Here is a 14,416-nt window from a genome sequence, read left to right on the forward strand (position 1 = left end):
GGTGCGCTGCCCTTGCAGGGCGCGTCGTGATGAGGCGCCGTAGCCCCGCCCCGGCTCCCAGAGGGCCGCGCGGCAGTCAGCGGCTTCTGATGCTTTCCATAAAAGGCAAAGGGGGCGGGGACAGGAGACAAGTAGACGCGCGGAAAAGCCTCTCCTGCGGCAGCCCCAGTGGCCTAATGGATAAGGCATTGGCCTCCTAAGCCAGGGATTGTGGGTTCGAGTCCCATCTGGGGTGGGTGTTTTTTTTCCCCTCAAGCCTCGCCGTTTTTCCGGGTGCCCCCGAGCCGCCGGCTGCCGCAGGTGTGCGGCTTCTGGACTTCTTGCTGGCCGTCCCCTGCTAGCTCTAGCGAGACGTGCAAACCCTTTTAATCTGGAGACCCCAAAAACTCGCGCGAGGCGCGGCTGTGGACCAACTCGGCTTCCCGCAGCGGGACGGGCCCCTCGGGTGTCTCGCGGTGACCCCGCTCCGGTACCACAGGCCGGCGGTGGGCCGCTCAACCCCCGGTCCAGCGCGAGGGGGGTGCGGGCACGGGCCGTCCCGGCCGCCCGACCACCGACACTCGATCTGCGCTGGTTGCCATGGCGGCGGGGGCGGGGGGAGCGGAAGGAGGCGATCGTTCGCTCGGCTCTCGGCAGCGCGCACTGTCAGGGCGCGAGGGCGAGGCCGCGGAGCCAGGCGGCAGCGCCCGATTGGCTGGCGGGCGGGCGCGCGCGTGGGGCGGAAGATGGCGGCACTGGGTAGCCCCCTGCGGACGCTGCGCGCGCTCCTTCGCGAGCTCCGCCACGCCGCCGGCCGCCACTATCGCGACAGCCCCGCCTATCGCCACGTGCTCGCGGCCTTCCGCGCGCACCGGGTACGCGCATGTCCCCTCTCCCTCCCTCCTACCCACCCACCCCTGCCCGAGTAGCCCCGGGGCTCGGCGAGGCCTCTGGGCCGTCCTGATCGCCGCTCCCCGCAGGTGACCAGCGAGAAGCTGTGCCGGGCCCAGCAGGAGCTGCACTTCCAGGCCGCCACGTACCTGTGCCTGCTCCGCAGTGTCCGCGAGCACGAGGCCCTGCACCGCGAGTACCACGGCAAGGGCGAGCGTTCGCCCGAGGAGGTCGCCGGGCTGGTGGGCTTCAGGCTGCCCCAGCAGCCGGGGGGGAAAGGCTGACATGGGTCTGCTGTGTAAACTCATTATTCCTCAATAAATATCCTACGGCTACCAGAACAGGCTGCATTCTCCAGCAGGGTTTTTTTCCCATAACTGGGAACCCCTCCCTCCTTTTATCAGGCTTCCCAGACCCTTCGTCCGTCTGAGTGTATGGTATGATGGGCAGCCTGCACAGGGTGACAGGTGGTTTTTAGTGGAAAAACAAGAAAGCCTTCACTGCTGAACTGCTTGTCTGAGGGGTTGCAAGGGTTCGTGGTTCCCCCCTCAAAAACAGTAGGTAAGTGAATTTGCCTAGTGTTTACTGTAGCATTTTCTAGGCACATTCTCTGTGTGCGGAATTTCCTACTCTCTTAAGAACAAAGGGCCCTTCTGTGGGACATCTGTGGATTCTGGTGAGCACTGCAGTAGCACAAACGTCTGTCTTATTTTTTTCCTTGGCGGGGAGCAAGCACTGGTGATTCACAGAGGTGGTTTCTTCTTGATGAATTATGTGTTTCTCAGTGTCCCCAAGAAGTCCTTCATGTGGCTTCCAACCTCCTGTGCTGCCCTCACACACTGCAAGTCTCAGAAAAGCTCAGGGGAACTGGCCGCTTCCAGTCACACCAGGGACACGCATGGCCCTGACTTTTCTTATTTGTCTCACAATCTGAAACGGCAAGTTTCTTTTTGGAAAAAGGGGCTCGAATTGTTGCTGTTCTTTTCTCAGAAGAGCGTTGAATTGTATGTAAGATACGTAAGAAATCTGTAACAAGCGTGACCTAAAGTGGCAAAAAATGTGAGATTTGTTTACATGGGGAGGAACTTTAAGCAAGGCTAACAAAACTGTTGATTTTTTTTTTACTGCCAGGGAAAACAAAGTATTCTGTCAGAAAAGCATTGCAAATAGAATGATAAGATGGTTTAATCCCCACAGTACAGTGCATAGACATTAGATCCTTAAAACTGGGGAGATTTGGGCTACTGAGGTAAGGTAAGGAGGTCGGAACTACAGGTTTTAGGGTTCTGTAGACCAAATTCCAGTTGCAAGTCTTACAGTGTCTCACAAGTTAAACAGTGGTGGGTTTTTTGAAAAACATTGATATCACAGGTGGGAAAGTACCAACCTATTTTCAGCGTAGTAGATCTAAGTTATGGGATGTCACCACACCCTGAGAATGGCTGTGTCATACTGGTTGTTCTGAATTATTTCATGCAGCTGCTGCATTCATGCAATTTACTTTTCCAACGGACTAAAGGTTTACTCCATCCAAAGTCTGTAGTATATTGCTCCAGAAGGGAAAAAAAAAAAAAAGGCTCACTGAAATCACTTCTGGAAGAAATGCTGAAATTTGGCCAGACATAGATGCTCTTTAAAGAGTACCTAAAGGATGTATGGTGTGGGTATGAATAATAGCTAAAGCTTCTCAATTTCCCCTAAGCATATTAAGGTATTAAATAGGAGAAAATTTTAACCAGTATTGGTATCTCTTCCATTTACTTCACCTTCAATCCAAAGTAATGACCAACAAAAGTAAATTTATATTTTAAAGAAAAAGCAATGCCAGGACATGTTCTAAATAGCTGAGAGGCACCGGGTAGAGAATCTTTCCCTGGACATGTGATAGAAGAGCACTTAATCTTCTCTGCAAGTCCTTGTGAAATACACATAATTGGGCGGGTGGTTTGTGTTGCCTTTTCTCACTCGTACTGAGGTAATCTCAAAAGCTGAACGCGACCGCGCTGATGGACGATTAGAATTGATATCCGTGACGGGTCCTGGGCACTAGATGGCAACACCACGGTTGACAAAGGGAGAGTCACAAAGTGCAGGCGTTGGAACGCATAAAAAACCGTGAGAACGTGAATCCACTTTTGAAATTGGATCTCAGCGCCTCGCAAGCTGAATTTGCTGCCGCAAGTGGCGAAGCCTCAGTTTTAGGGGAGGTTCTCCAAGAAGCGGGGTATTACAGTAACGTTCATCACCACAACCGCAGCCGGCAGCTTGAGCGAAGCACGGGGCGATTGCAGTAGTGCTGGACATGAGTCCAGAAGGGAACTGTCTCCAAATGGGACCGTCCCCAAGGAGCTCCCAGACGCCCCGCCCCGCCCCGCCCGCTGCCGCTGACCCAGAGACCATGACGTCACAGCAGCCACGCGGGCCCCCCTGGCCAATCAGCGCGCCCCAGAGGCCCAGCCCGGAGGCCCAATCAGGCGCCTCGCCACGCGGTGCGTCACCGGCCGAGCACCGCGGGCCATGGCCAATGGGAGGGCGCCGCGGCTCGTCCGCGCTGACGTCGCGGAGCGGACGGAGAGACGTAGGGCGCCTGCGCGTGGGTTTCCGTTCCCGCCGGCGCGCGCGCGTGGCGGGCGCGGGAGGGAGCGCGCGGAGGGGGCGCGTGCGGGGGCGCGAGGCGGCGGCACCGGCGGCACCGGGCCCGGCGCGAGGCGGGATTCCCGCTCCGCCTCCCCTTGGGAACGCCAGGCGGGGGCAGCGACCGCTCCCCTCCCTCCCCCCGCGGCGGCGGGGGAGCGGCCCCGCCCGGGCCCGCCCGTGACGCGAGGGGCAGGGCCGAGCGCCCGCCGCGCCTCGGGCCTTGCAGGCCGCTGTCGGCGTGACTCGGCCGGGCCGCGCCGGCCCTCCCCGCGCTCAGGATGTCGGCGCAGGCCCAGATGCGCGCCATGCTGGACCAGCTCATGGGCACGTCCCGGGACGGTAAGTGCCCCCCGGCCGCGGCGGGGCGGGCAGGAGGGGGCGGAGCCGCCGCAGCCCCGGAGGTCATGGCGGCTCCGGGCGGGCCGGGCGGCGCTCGCCGTGATTGGCAGGCCCGGGGCCCGTTCCCCGCTTCCCCCGCGGGGCGGGGCCGTCGGTCACCGGCGGGTCGGGGGGCTGGGCACCGCCTCCCCCAGCGGAGCTGCCGGCGCCGGGCGCTGCCGCTTCTGGTGCTGTCGGAGGGAGATGCGCTGCCGGCGGTGCCCGCAGCCCTCCCGCGCCGTCCCGTGGAGGGACGCGGCGGCTGCGACATTCTGATCATGGGGGGGGGGACACACACAGCGAGCCAAAAAGTCCCCCGTAAGCCAACAGCCCTTTCCATAGAGCAGGGTGGGGTTTTATGTTATTGTAGTTTTTGTCTAAATTCCGACCCAAGCCATCGTGTCAGTTAGCAGGCGGGTATGGCTGTTGCTTTCTGAAAGGCAAAGTGGGGTTGACCCTAGTGGACAAGGTCTTGTAAAAACAAGCCCCAAACAGCTAACTAAAAGCTTAACATCTGGAGGCAGTAATTCCCTGAGGGAGTTATTAGATGTACGGTCGGGTTTCAGATCGCTCTGTGGTCGCGCAGTGAACTGAAGATTATTGCTGTGTAAAGCTGCTCACAGTTTTTGTCAGGGTGCGTGGCGATGAACTCAAAAGTTTGAACCGGCACTTGCCCATAAATCCACATAATGGGGTGCTGCTGGGAAAGAGTAGTTCCTGTTACACTGTGCAGTTCTTAACTTATAAACAAAAGAATACTGCACCCGAGGGTAGGCAGCAATTAGAGATGATTTAAGTGTTCTGCATGTCGTACTCGCTCTTGCAGATGTGTTACATGTTTGTTGAAGCTTCGTGCGAAATTAATGGTTATCTGTTTCTCTGTGCACCGATTAGGATGTAGGAAGTGGGATGTATCTCGTATGTGCCAATCATCTCTTGGTACTGGGCTAATGTGATCTGACAGCTTTTTTAGTATAATATAGAATTTTAAATGGATGTAGCTAGTTTTCACATACCCCATATACCATGAATGCTTTCTGCTAAGTTCTAAATTACTGTTCTGCAAAGATTGCCTTCCAGAGTAGGGCTGGTTAGTGAGTAGTCATCATGCAGGATCTAATTTAGAGTGGGTTTGTCTTGCTCCAGAAGATTTTCCAATACTTCCTGTTGTGGCTGCGCATGTCTAAGTGCTTGGCAAAGTAACATTGTGCTTATGAAACTCAAGTCTTCCCAGTGTTGGCACCTAGATCGCTGTCTCAGAGCTGCCTAAGACTACACAGAAAGTTTAAGGGGGATGGGGGAGCTGTTGCAATTTCTGAAAGTATTTTCTGTTGGGCAGTGGGAGAAGAATGTGATTTACCTGTGACAGCTCAAAAATGCTGAGTGACTAACATCTAAACCAGGAAAAGTCATTTCAGACTAGGGGGTTTTTTTAGCTTTGTGAGAAAGCAGTTAGTTTATTGATGCTTGTGTTCCCCCCTCCCACCCACCCTGTAATTCCTAAACCGCATGTGCTGAACTGTTTAGAAACTAACTGGCTAGAGAGGAGGCATTTAAACAAAATTGGCAGGATGAGGAAGGATAAGAAGGAAACACCATTTGCAAAACTGGCTTCCATTATTGGATTAAGGATCTCTGTGGAACACCACTCCAGTTTAAAGAAAAAATGAAAAATCCAGTGGAGCATTATTTAAACTGAAGTGTGCACAGGGATTGAAAATATGCCTTTTATGCAGAGCTGGTACTTACTAAATTCAAGGCCAGGCTCAAGGTCATTGAAATGTTGCTAACCTTGAGAGTAGTGGGATTTGGGGTCGTTAGGGTTTTTTTATGTTTCTATTACCTTTGACAAATTCTGTTTCTAGTAATATGCAAATTGCAGCTTTTCATTAGAATGTGGCAATTTTTTAAATTCCTGGTAGATCATAGCTCTCATTTCACCACTTGTCCCCATTGCCTTTGATTTTGCTCTGCCTGGCAGCACAATAGAGTTTAAAATGTTTTTTAAAGAATAATCTTTCTTGGTCAATGTTTGTGTTGTATAGTGTTAAAAATTACCAAAGTGCTTTTTAATTTTATGCTTTACACAGTCTGGTGGGGGTTTTTGTTTTATTTTGGGTGGGTTGTGTTGTTTGGGTTTGAGGGTGTTTTGGTTTTTTGTTGTTTTTTTGGGGGGAGGTTGTTGGTTTGTTTGGTTTTTTTTGAGGAACCTAGAATGTGCAAGTTTAAACCTATTTTAGAAAAGGTAGATTTAACATTTGATCTCTTCAGTGGGAATAGAAAAAACTCAGAGGTAAATGAGGTAAACTCAAAACCAATGGTGATGCCTGAATATATGTAGTCTTTTTTTAATTATTTTTTTTTTTAGCTTATAGTATCATTTGTAGAGAACAGGAATATACTCTGAAAATGGTTTTGAAAATTCCAAATTGAGATGCTCAGACATGGTTTTAGGAGATGAGCTGTAGGCTGTAATTTGTGGAAGTATGTACACACTCATTCTAAATGGTGTCCCTAGGGCCAGAATGGAGAAGCTTGGAGGATGTAGTTATTAAATGTTTATGGATTTGCTGTTAAGCTCTAAGAACACCTAGAAAGCACAGTTCCATATTGGTCAAATTGATTCAGAAAATACCCACTGAGCCGTAAGAATATTTATGGAAAACAAACTGTGTTAGACAGGAGTCTTCTCATGTCAAACAGAGCTGCCAAACACGTGGCCGACTAGAACCGGGTATGCAGCTTCAGGCCTGCCCCTTGCTGGACCCTTTCCCAGAGGGCCCTATGCTCGTGGACAGGGAGAACTGAGAGCCTCCTGACTTCCTTTGACAACCTGCTTCCTCCCTTGTCTGAGTTTTGGCAGTAGGATAGATGCACTTGTGGTCACACGGCATCACTGGTGGTACCTGCCAGGATGTGAGGTTCCGGCATAGCCTCTTGGCAGCTGCCTGGGCCAGTGCCCTGGTGCTCCCTGCCTGCCTTTGCTCATGTGACAGACACCTGACAGAGAGTGAAACTGAAGGCACTTGGCAGGTGCTCCTCAGCAGTTTCCAGTGAGTTGCAGTTCTTAGAATACGTCTGGGTTATCTAAAAAGCAGTTGTATTGTTAATGTCAGTACAATGAAATAATTCTGTAAATGGCAGGTATGGTTCTGTTACACACCCGGAAAAAGCACATTTAAAAAGAAGCTGGCTTTTTTAATACATTAAATATACCTAAGTTAAACTTCCTTTGCATGTTTCTCTGACAAGAAGTGGAAAACTGAATTGAATGTGGACCATGCCAGAATTAAAAAAAAAAATTAAAAGTGCCTTAGATTTTGATGTGAGTAAAAACCTGGGCTCATTTACATTTAATATACTTATGACTACAGGTTAAAAGAAATCTTCTCTGAAATGTCATTTCAAGTACTGATAACCAGGCATACTTAGAGAGGCTTAAATATAAATTACTGAAGATACAGCATGGGGTTCCCAAACACTGAGAAATAGGAAGTGTTGAAGATCAGGTGCTGATCTTATGTATCTAATTTTCTTCATGTTTTTTTTCTTGTTATCAGTTAAACTAAAGGAGTTTTTATTACATTTTTTTATAGTATTACATTATAGTATTACTTTTTTTTTATAGTATGCTTAGATAAACCCTGTTTTTGCCATCCCTGTTCTCTAGAAAACAGAAGTGAACCTTACAGATAGAATCATAACTGTAAATCAAGTCATTTACAAATTGAGTGAAATGTTAACAATGGTATTAGTATCCCAGGGTTTTGAGGGTTTTTGTTGGTTTTTTTTTTTTCTTCAGAATGTAGTTGAAATGGGCAAAGATTGACAAGTTTTCTTTAAAGGCCTGATTAAAAAGATGCAGTTTTATCTTAAATCAGCTTATCTTGCCCGACTAGTTCATTTTCCTGCAAGTCAGTTATGTGCTCCGCCTTGCTACGGGAGTGAGTGCCCGAGTCAATGTGAGGAATTGGTTAGAAGCAGCGGGTGAAGCAGGATCATTGCTTCTGACAGTAGTGCAGACACAGCAGATCCGAATGGCCCTGGTGCCACACAACATTTTGAAACTGCTAAGACTTGACTGTTACAAAGACATATGGTGGTGGTTTGGATTTTTTAAAATAATTGCCACTACTTCAAAATTAGTCTATAGTCTAGGGATATGTAAAGCTAGCAAAGTTAATTGGATTCTTGTAAGGACAGGTGAATTTGTGCATGCTTCTGAGATGTAGATGTGCTCATAAAAACGTTCTCCCAAGCATCCTAACAAATATTATGCTATGTGACTAGCAGAAGAATCTCTGCAGCCTTTAGGTATACAGAACTCATATATATAAAGTGCCAGTCAGCACCTCTTTGGCTTCACCTGCTAGCTTTTTGAGCTGAGCTGCTGTGTTTGAAGTCTCTAACTTGGTTCTTCAGCTGTTACTAGCAAAGCACTTTTCTTGTTGTAGATCATCTTCTTCTAGCTTTGAAACTTACAATATTCTATTTGCATCTATTCACATCCTCACCATTTTTTTTGTTTTATACATCAGTTATCCTTAGCAGTGGTTACTAATGTGTGACTTTTCTGTCCTCATTGTTTGGGAGGAGCTGAAGTGATGCTCCTGTGCTAATTTTAGCCATCTTGTGTTTGGTGGCACACTTTATGTGGTAACAGAGGTGTAATCCAGAACATGTAACCCATTTCTTAATTTCTTTGGTTTTTTATGAGATTACTGAAGAGTCTCTATGTGCTTAATGATGCATAATGGGTTGATGTTGGTATTTTCAGGGTAGATAGATTTTGTTTTTCCACTTTGCGTTACACGTGGAGGTGGAAGGATGAGAGCTCGGCTTTCAAATACGGATCAGCAGTAATGGCAGAGAAAAGTATTTCATATACAGGAATTTCTGCAAAACCTGCCCCAAATGTTGAATTGGTATCAGCTCAGAAATCCGAAAGTAGTTGCAACACCTAAACTTCATGAAAAGATGCTTTGTCAATCAGGAGTGATCAGAAGGTTTTAAGAGCAATGATCATGTTTAGTGAATTGTTTGTAATTGCTAGCTTTGTTACAAAGTTCTGGTAGTTTAGCCTTTGAAAATGAGGGGAACAGTGAAGGACTTGAGGAATTTTTCTACTCTCTCTTTGGGACACCTTTTGAAATGGTGTTTGTGAAGAAGGAAAAAGGCATGTTTATTCATATATTAGTTCCACTTGTAATGCATTAGCTAAAAAATTATTTCATTATATTCTGCATTCACAAGTATTACTTCAGTCATGGTGTAAACCAGAAGCAGTCCTACTTAAAAATATATATTATTCTTAAGGTGCTATGGTAAAAATGCATCCAGTATTAGTGACAAAAATATAAGAATTAGCTGCCCATTCAGTTTGCAGCAGGAACAGGATCTTCTGTGACTGCTTAAGCTTTGCTTAAATAATTATGAATATTTGCTATAGAGGACTTGCTTTGCGAATGAAATTTGATACACAGTTTTTAACCAGATACTCCACCCAGTTGGTAGCTCTTCTTGAATAAAGCTTTCAGAGTCCTTTGCCAATATGTTGGGACTCATGCTTTAAAAATTTGAGTGGAAAGTTAACAATTTTTTGTTGATGTAGCTTAATGCAGGAAGTCAACAGCATGAAAATTCAAATGCTCATTGTTTCCTTTGCTTGGATTGCACCATTAGTTTACAATTAGAGGTTACAGTTGGATTATAAAGGGTAATTCTCATCTGTGCACTGGGATTGTTGATAGTAGTGTATTAGGGTACATCAGAATAGTAAGAGATGATGGATCAAAGAAGTCATTGATATGAGCACGTTATAATGCTAAGCATTGTTGATGCCTAAGTGTTCATTCTGATGGCTTGTGACTAAAATGTACTGAACAGGAATGACATTGTGGAGGCTTGTTTATAGGTTAGACTTGGGAGTTCAAAATGAATTGTATAGTACAAGTGCACATTGTGATCTTAACCTGTGGATGTTCCTTAATCAGCAGTATGCACTAGTCTTGAATATTGATGTAAATTTTGCAGTCAGCATGTTTCATACAAAATAGAAAACTTCCATTAGAAAGTTTATGTTACTGCCATAATGTCTTTAATATTTGTGTCTCTGGTGTGCAGATTCCTTATGCTTGTAAAGGATAGGACATGTGCAAGTGTCGAAGTTTCCTTAATGTTTTGCTTTTTTACTTGAATGGTTTCAATTCTGTTTCAAAGTTTTCCATTCACCTGGAAACTAATCTCTTATAGAAATGTGGTTTGGGACAGGTATGTTAAGTAAACTAAAGATTTTGCTTCTTGAGGAAAATTTAATTTATATTTTTCCATATAAATTTTATCAACCTTTTTCTTATTAATGGAGAAAATCTAATTGGAAACACAGGGATGGCTTAATAGATGTTGACTCCTGTAATACCCTGGTAAATTACTTTGATTTCTTTAATGAGCATGAATCCTAAAGATCAAGTAGTTGGATACTCTGCTCTTTTTCAGAGGCAGGGTTAAATAAGTTCCTATTCTGAGCTAATTTAATTATTTACCTATTAAAATACAACTTGCAATAAGGTCTGAAATATAAGTGTCCTCTTTACAAACATTTAAGAATACTTCTAAAATTTAGACGATGCAGCTACTTGGTGTTTTAGATGTATTACTTTCTTATTACAGGATATATAAAGCCTTTTTTTTTAAACACTCATAAATATTATTTAGCATTCACTTGTTTGTTTGACCATACAAAGAGGGTATCAACCTATGTACAGTTTGACAAGGAGAAGTAGTGTCCTGGTTATCAATGTACTGTGGAAGTCCTTGGCTTAAGAACCGCATCTGTTCGTGTTGTTTTAATTCTTAGAAGGCATCTGCATAAGTTTTATTTACTGTAGGCAGAATGACAGGTGCATAGTGGATCGATAGATTTTTATTCTGCCCTCCCCCCAGCAACTCATGTAGACCTCAGTCATCACCTACTCAAGATGATTCATCTGTGGGTCAGCAGCAGAATGCATCTTCTGTCTTCGCCAACAGGTGTGCACTATTCAGGAGTATTGGAGCTCACAAAATTCATTAATAAGTAAGAGCATTTTCTTCTGAGGCTGTCAGACTTGCGAATGAGCTGCCAGAGGGACACAAAATTCAGTCATTGTTAGGACGTGGCATATGACACCTTTTTGATAAGTTTTTCCTTCTGAAACAACATAGATTAAAAAGAAATGCAAAGGTATGAAACTGCTTTTCAGAGGAAGGAAGAGGTAAACACCCAAATGATCTGTGTATGGAAGCCTTCCTGAAAGTCCCTTAAATGTTATACCAAAGGCACAATGCAGAAAGAATAAAGGTTTAAAATGTAGATGTGTAAAGTGTTCTCGAGGCTGTTGTTGACTGGTTTCTGCCAGCTCTTTCTCTCTCCCCCCCATGCTATCTGACCTCGGTTTGGTAATTGTGATTATCATGCTAGCCACTTTGGTGGAAAAAAGACTGTATTTCAGCTGTAGCATCAATACCTAGTTGTGGTAGAGGTGTGAAAAAAAGCTATGACCAGATGTTGAGGTAATGTCTGTGAAAATACTGCTTGCCAACTTTCCCTGAAGAACCACCATTTTTCAGCAATTTTCTGGTCTTGATAACTCCTTGACTTCTGTTAGGTTAGTGCTTTTAGGCCACCAGATATGGGGTTTTTTAAATACTTTTCTTTATTTTGTTCATGTGTCTTTATATAGAAGAATCTTTACAGTCAACATGTATTTCTAGATGCTGTGTTAAAATTGCTGGCAGAATCTATTATTCTATACAAACTGAACAATCTGGCCCCTTGTTTTATTTATAAAGGTTCAATGTATCTTTGCCTGCCTACATCAATCTGCAAGGGAGTGTCAGAAAGGCCCCGCATTCGCCGAGCCGTGAGTTATCAATAACTTTTCAGATGTGTTAATGAATGTGGAACAAACGCAGTTATGTGTTTAAAAAAAATACGGATCCACCTCCTAAAAAGCAAAAAAAAAAAGAGCAAAACTCTTTACTGCAGTAGCAGGCATGATTATAAAGGGATTACTCTAAATTTTTAGTAGTGTAAGTATAACTAAGCAGTAAGGTTGTCCTCCAGAAAACCTATTGTTGAACTGCTTTGAAGCTCTTTGGTGTGTGGGTTACAGGTTTTAACTGTTGTATCCCCCAGGCAAATTAAGCATGTGTTGTTTATGGAAACTTTTGTTTACTTAAGAATCTGAAACGTGGCCCATCTGAAAATGTTATATATTAGTATCCTATGCATAGAACTGATATTTAAAAATCTGATTACATAATGGTAAGAAAGGCTTGTAATCTGTAAAGATATGGGTTTGTTATTCCCTTTTGTTATAGTTACCTCAGTAATGAATTTGGCTTCTTGAATTGTTTAATAGATTCAAAAGTCTTAGAGTTTCAAATCATGAAGCCTTAAAAAAACTTTATTAATTGCAAAATATATCTACACTCTTTGAATTATTTAATGAAATGGAAGAGGCTGCTATCTGAACTCATCGTATGTCGTGTTTTTTTCCCAGCAGCCATCCTTGCTTCAGTAATTCACCAGTAGGTTTTCAATGATTAGAGATCTTAACAAGTTGTTATGTTTAAAAAAATAACTGGCTACATCCTAAGCAAGATTAAGGTGTTTTATCATGCCTGTGTCTTAACAAGAAGAGAGCCATTGCTGTGATCTCTCTTCTTAATTCCAAATAGTGATAATTATGACTCAAAGGGAAACATATGCCCTCATTCCCAGAATACCGACTGTTTTCTTTGTTCGGAAGACTTCAGGTCTTGCTCCAAGAAGGGGTTATTTAACCTTGCAATTGGACCTCAGTATCTGGGCAGGTTGATGTTTCTGCTGATGCAGGAACTACAACCTACCACAATGAAGATCTAATTAAGATGTTCCAGCCCAACAAGCAGCATGTAGAAGAGAAAAGGAAAAAAAAAAGGTTTAGCATATGGAGATATGCAAACACCTGTAAGATATTTTGCATATAGGCTATGCCCGTATATTTGACTGATTTTCTTTTCAGGTTTGTAAGCATTTAAAATCATTCTTCTGCCAACTCTTTATGTTATTCCCATCAGAAGTAAGAGGGTGCAAAATCATAAAAAAAGTATCAGGTGGGATTTGGTGAAGACTCAATGTTTATCATTTTGTGTTTATGAGGCTGCTTTTATATGCTAATTCTTGCATACAAATACATCACTATTTCATGCAAAATCTGAATAGAACGTTATATAGCTCATTTAACAAATGCTGTTGTATCAAAGTGTTTTTAAGCTAATACTGACTTTCTGGTTTCAAGCACTTTTTCTACCGCATTTTTGAAAGGGAAGTGTGAGAGGTTTTTTAAATAGGATTATAGAGCACTAAAACACACATTTGTGTTTTTTGTGTTATTTGGCAAAGAAGCATAGAGTGTTTTAAGTTCTAGTTTCCATAGACGTTCACTATGTGACAGGGCACTGTTAACGCTTTGCATGTAACCTGGAGAACATGTTTTACTTCCTCAGTTTTCTAACCTGGAATGTGCTGATTTCTATATTGCAGGTGACACAACCCGTCAGCGAATCAAATTCAGTGATGACAGAGTGTGCAAGAGCCACCTTCTCAACTGCTGCCCTCATGATGTGCTCTCTGGAACTGTATGTAGCTAAATCTCATGTTTTATTTAGATAAGAATGGAGAAATTGAATTATATTTATTCTTTGTAATATTTCCTTTAATTTAATGATTTCGGTGAGTATCTATCTAGTGCTCTCCAGTAGTTCAGAGGAACTTTTATAAACAACTAATTTATGGGTCATGAAGTTAGTTTTTAGAATTCTGTATGCTAATTATTACTTAAATTTCACTGTTTGGTATTACATGAAAAAACAAATAACGCTACCTACATGAATTGCGCTGCAGCAAAGTGGTCTTAAGCTGGTACAGTTACAAGTAGTAGAAAAGAAAGAAATATAACTTATGCACAAATTATGAAGTTGCTTTCTTAAATTATGTGGTAGTGGGAAAGTATCCTATAGATACGTTTGTATAGGGAAGGGGAGAGGTGATCTTTCTTCAGAAATATTTAATGAAAATAATTGAAAGTTCAAATAATTAAATTTCTAGAAGCTGAGATACCTTTAATATGATAGTGGCACTTACTATACAATATCCAGTTACTGTGCCATTTTCATAAATTCTAAGGCCAATTTTAAATCTCCATTTACGGCATATTAGTAAGTTGTTTGACTTGGATTTTTGTGTACTCTGTAGCCAAAGTTCTACTGCCTGAGCATAGCAAACAAGGGGCTTTGACAGTGTGTGTGTACTTTACCTTGGAGTGCCTGTTTTAAGTAGCTTATTTTTTGTGACTGGTGGGTGAGTTATGTTTCATTGATTATGTAACCTGATGTTCAGTGATGTTAGAGTAATTAATAATAGAGAGATGTAATATGATGATATGCGGAGTCTTGTGTGCCTACTGGTCTTAATGATGCACTTCTGTACCTTTTCTTACTCATGTTG

The 14,416-nt window shown here is 43.8% G+C and overlaps 2 protein-coding genes and 1 non-coding gene across 6 annotated transcripts in view; all 3 read left to right on the forward strand.

Annotated features, from left to right (window-relative positions):
• The first annotated feature begins 162 nt into the window (after positions 1-162).
• On the forward strand, positions 163-235 carry TRNAR-CCU. Its single transcript has one exon. It is a non-coding gene; the product is annotated as a tRNA-Arg (tRNA).
• A 441-nt stretch (positions 236-676) lies between these two features.
• Positions 677-1,213, forward strand: FMC1 (formation of mitochondrial complex V assembly factor 1 homolog). Its single transcript, XM_027680082.1, has 2 exons — positions 677-854; positions 960-1,213. Exons 1-2 carry the CDS (start codon positions 726-728, stop codon positions 1,152-1,154), a joined length of 324 nt encoding a protein of 107 aa, XP_027535883.1. The 5' UTR covers positions 677-725; the 3' UTR covers positions 1,155-1,213.
• A 2,258-nt stretch (positions 1,214-3,471) lies between these two features.
• The window catches only part of LOC113965964 (putative RNA-binding protein Luc7-like 2), a 32,630-nt gene continuing 21,685 nt past the window's right edge, over positions 3,472-14,416 (forward strand). The window contains exons 1-3 of one of the 4 annotated variants that reach the window (XM_027680081.1): positions 3,726-3,846; positions 11,716-11,786; positions 13,454-13,548. Coding sequence is in view for 3 of the 4 variants with exons in the window: in XM_027680078.1 (XP_027535879.1) it covers positions 4,164-4,233; positions 13,454-13,548 (165 nt within the window). In the remaining variant the exon portion in view is untranslated. Of the gene's footprint in view, positions 3,847-4,148; positions 4,234-11,715; positions 11,787-12,956; positions 13,024-13,453; positions 13,549-14,416 lie in introns of those variants that run through there. The other 3 variants (XM_027680079.1, XM_027680078.1, XM_027680080.1) reach the window with 3 other exon arrangements.

The sequence above is a fragment of the Neopelma chrysocephalum genome, unplaced genomic scaffold (assembly GCF_003984885.1).
Source record: "Neopelma chrysocephalum unplaced genomic scaffold, ASM398488v2 Primary Assembly neopelma1_59, whole genome shotgun sequence".
In the NCBI taxonomy this organism is placed as follows: Eukaryota; Metazoa; Chordata; class Aves; order Passeriformes; family Pipridae; genus Neopelma; species Neopelma chrysocephalum.

Bases quoted from the DNA above. Each gene is read 5' to 3' on its own strand.
- FMC1 (XM_027680082.1), top strand. From the start codon at position 726: ATGGCGGCACTGGGTAGCCCCCTGCGGACGCTGCGCGCGCTCCTTCGC. The intron at 855-959 runs GTACGCGCATGT...CGCTCCCCGCAG, and splicing joins CGGCCTTCCGCGCGCACCGG to GTGACCAGCGAGAAGCTGTG.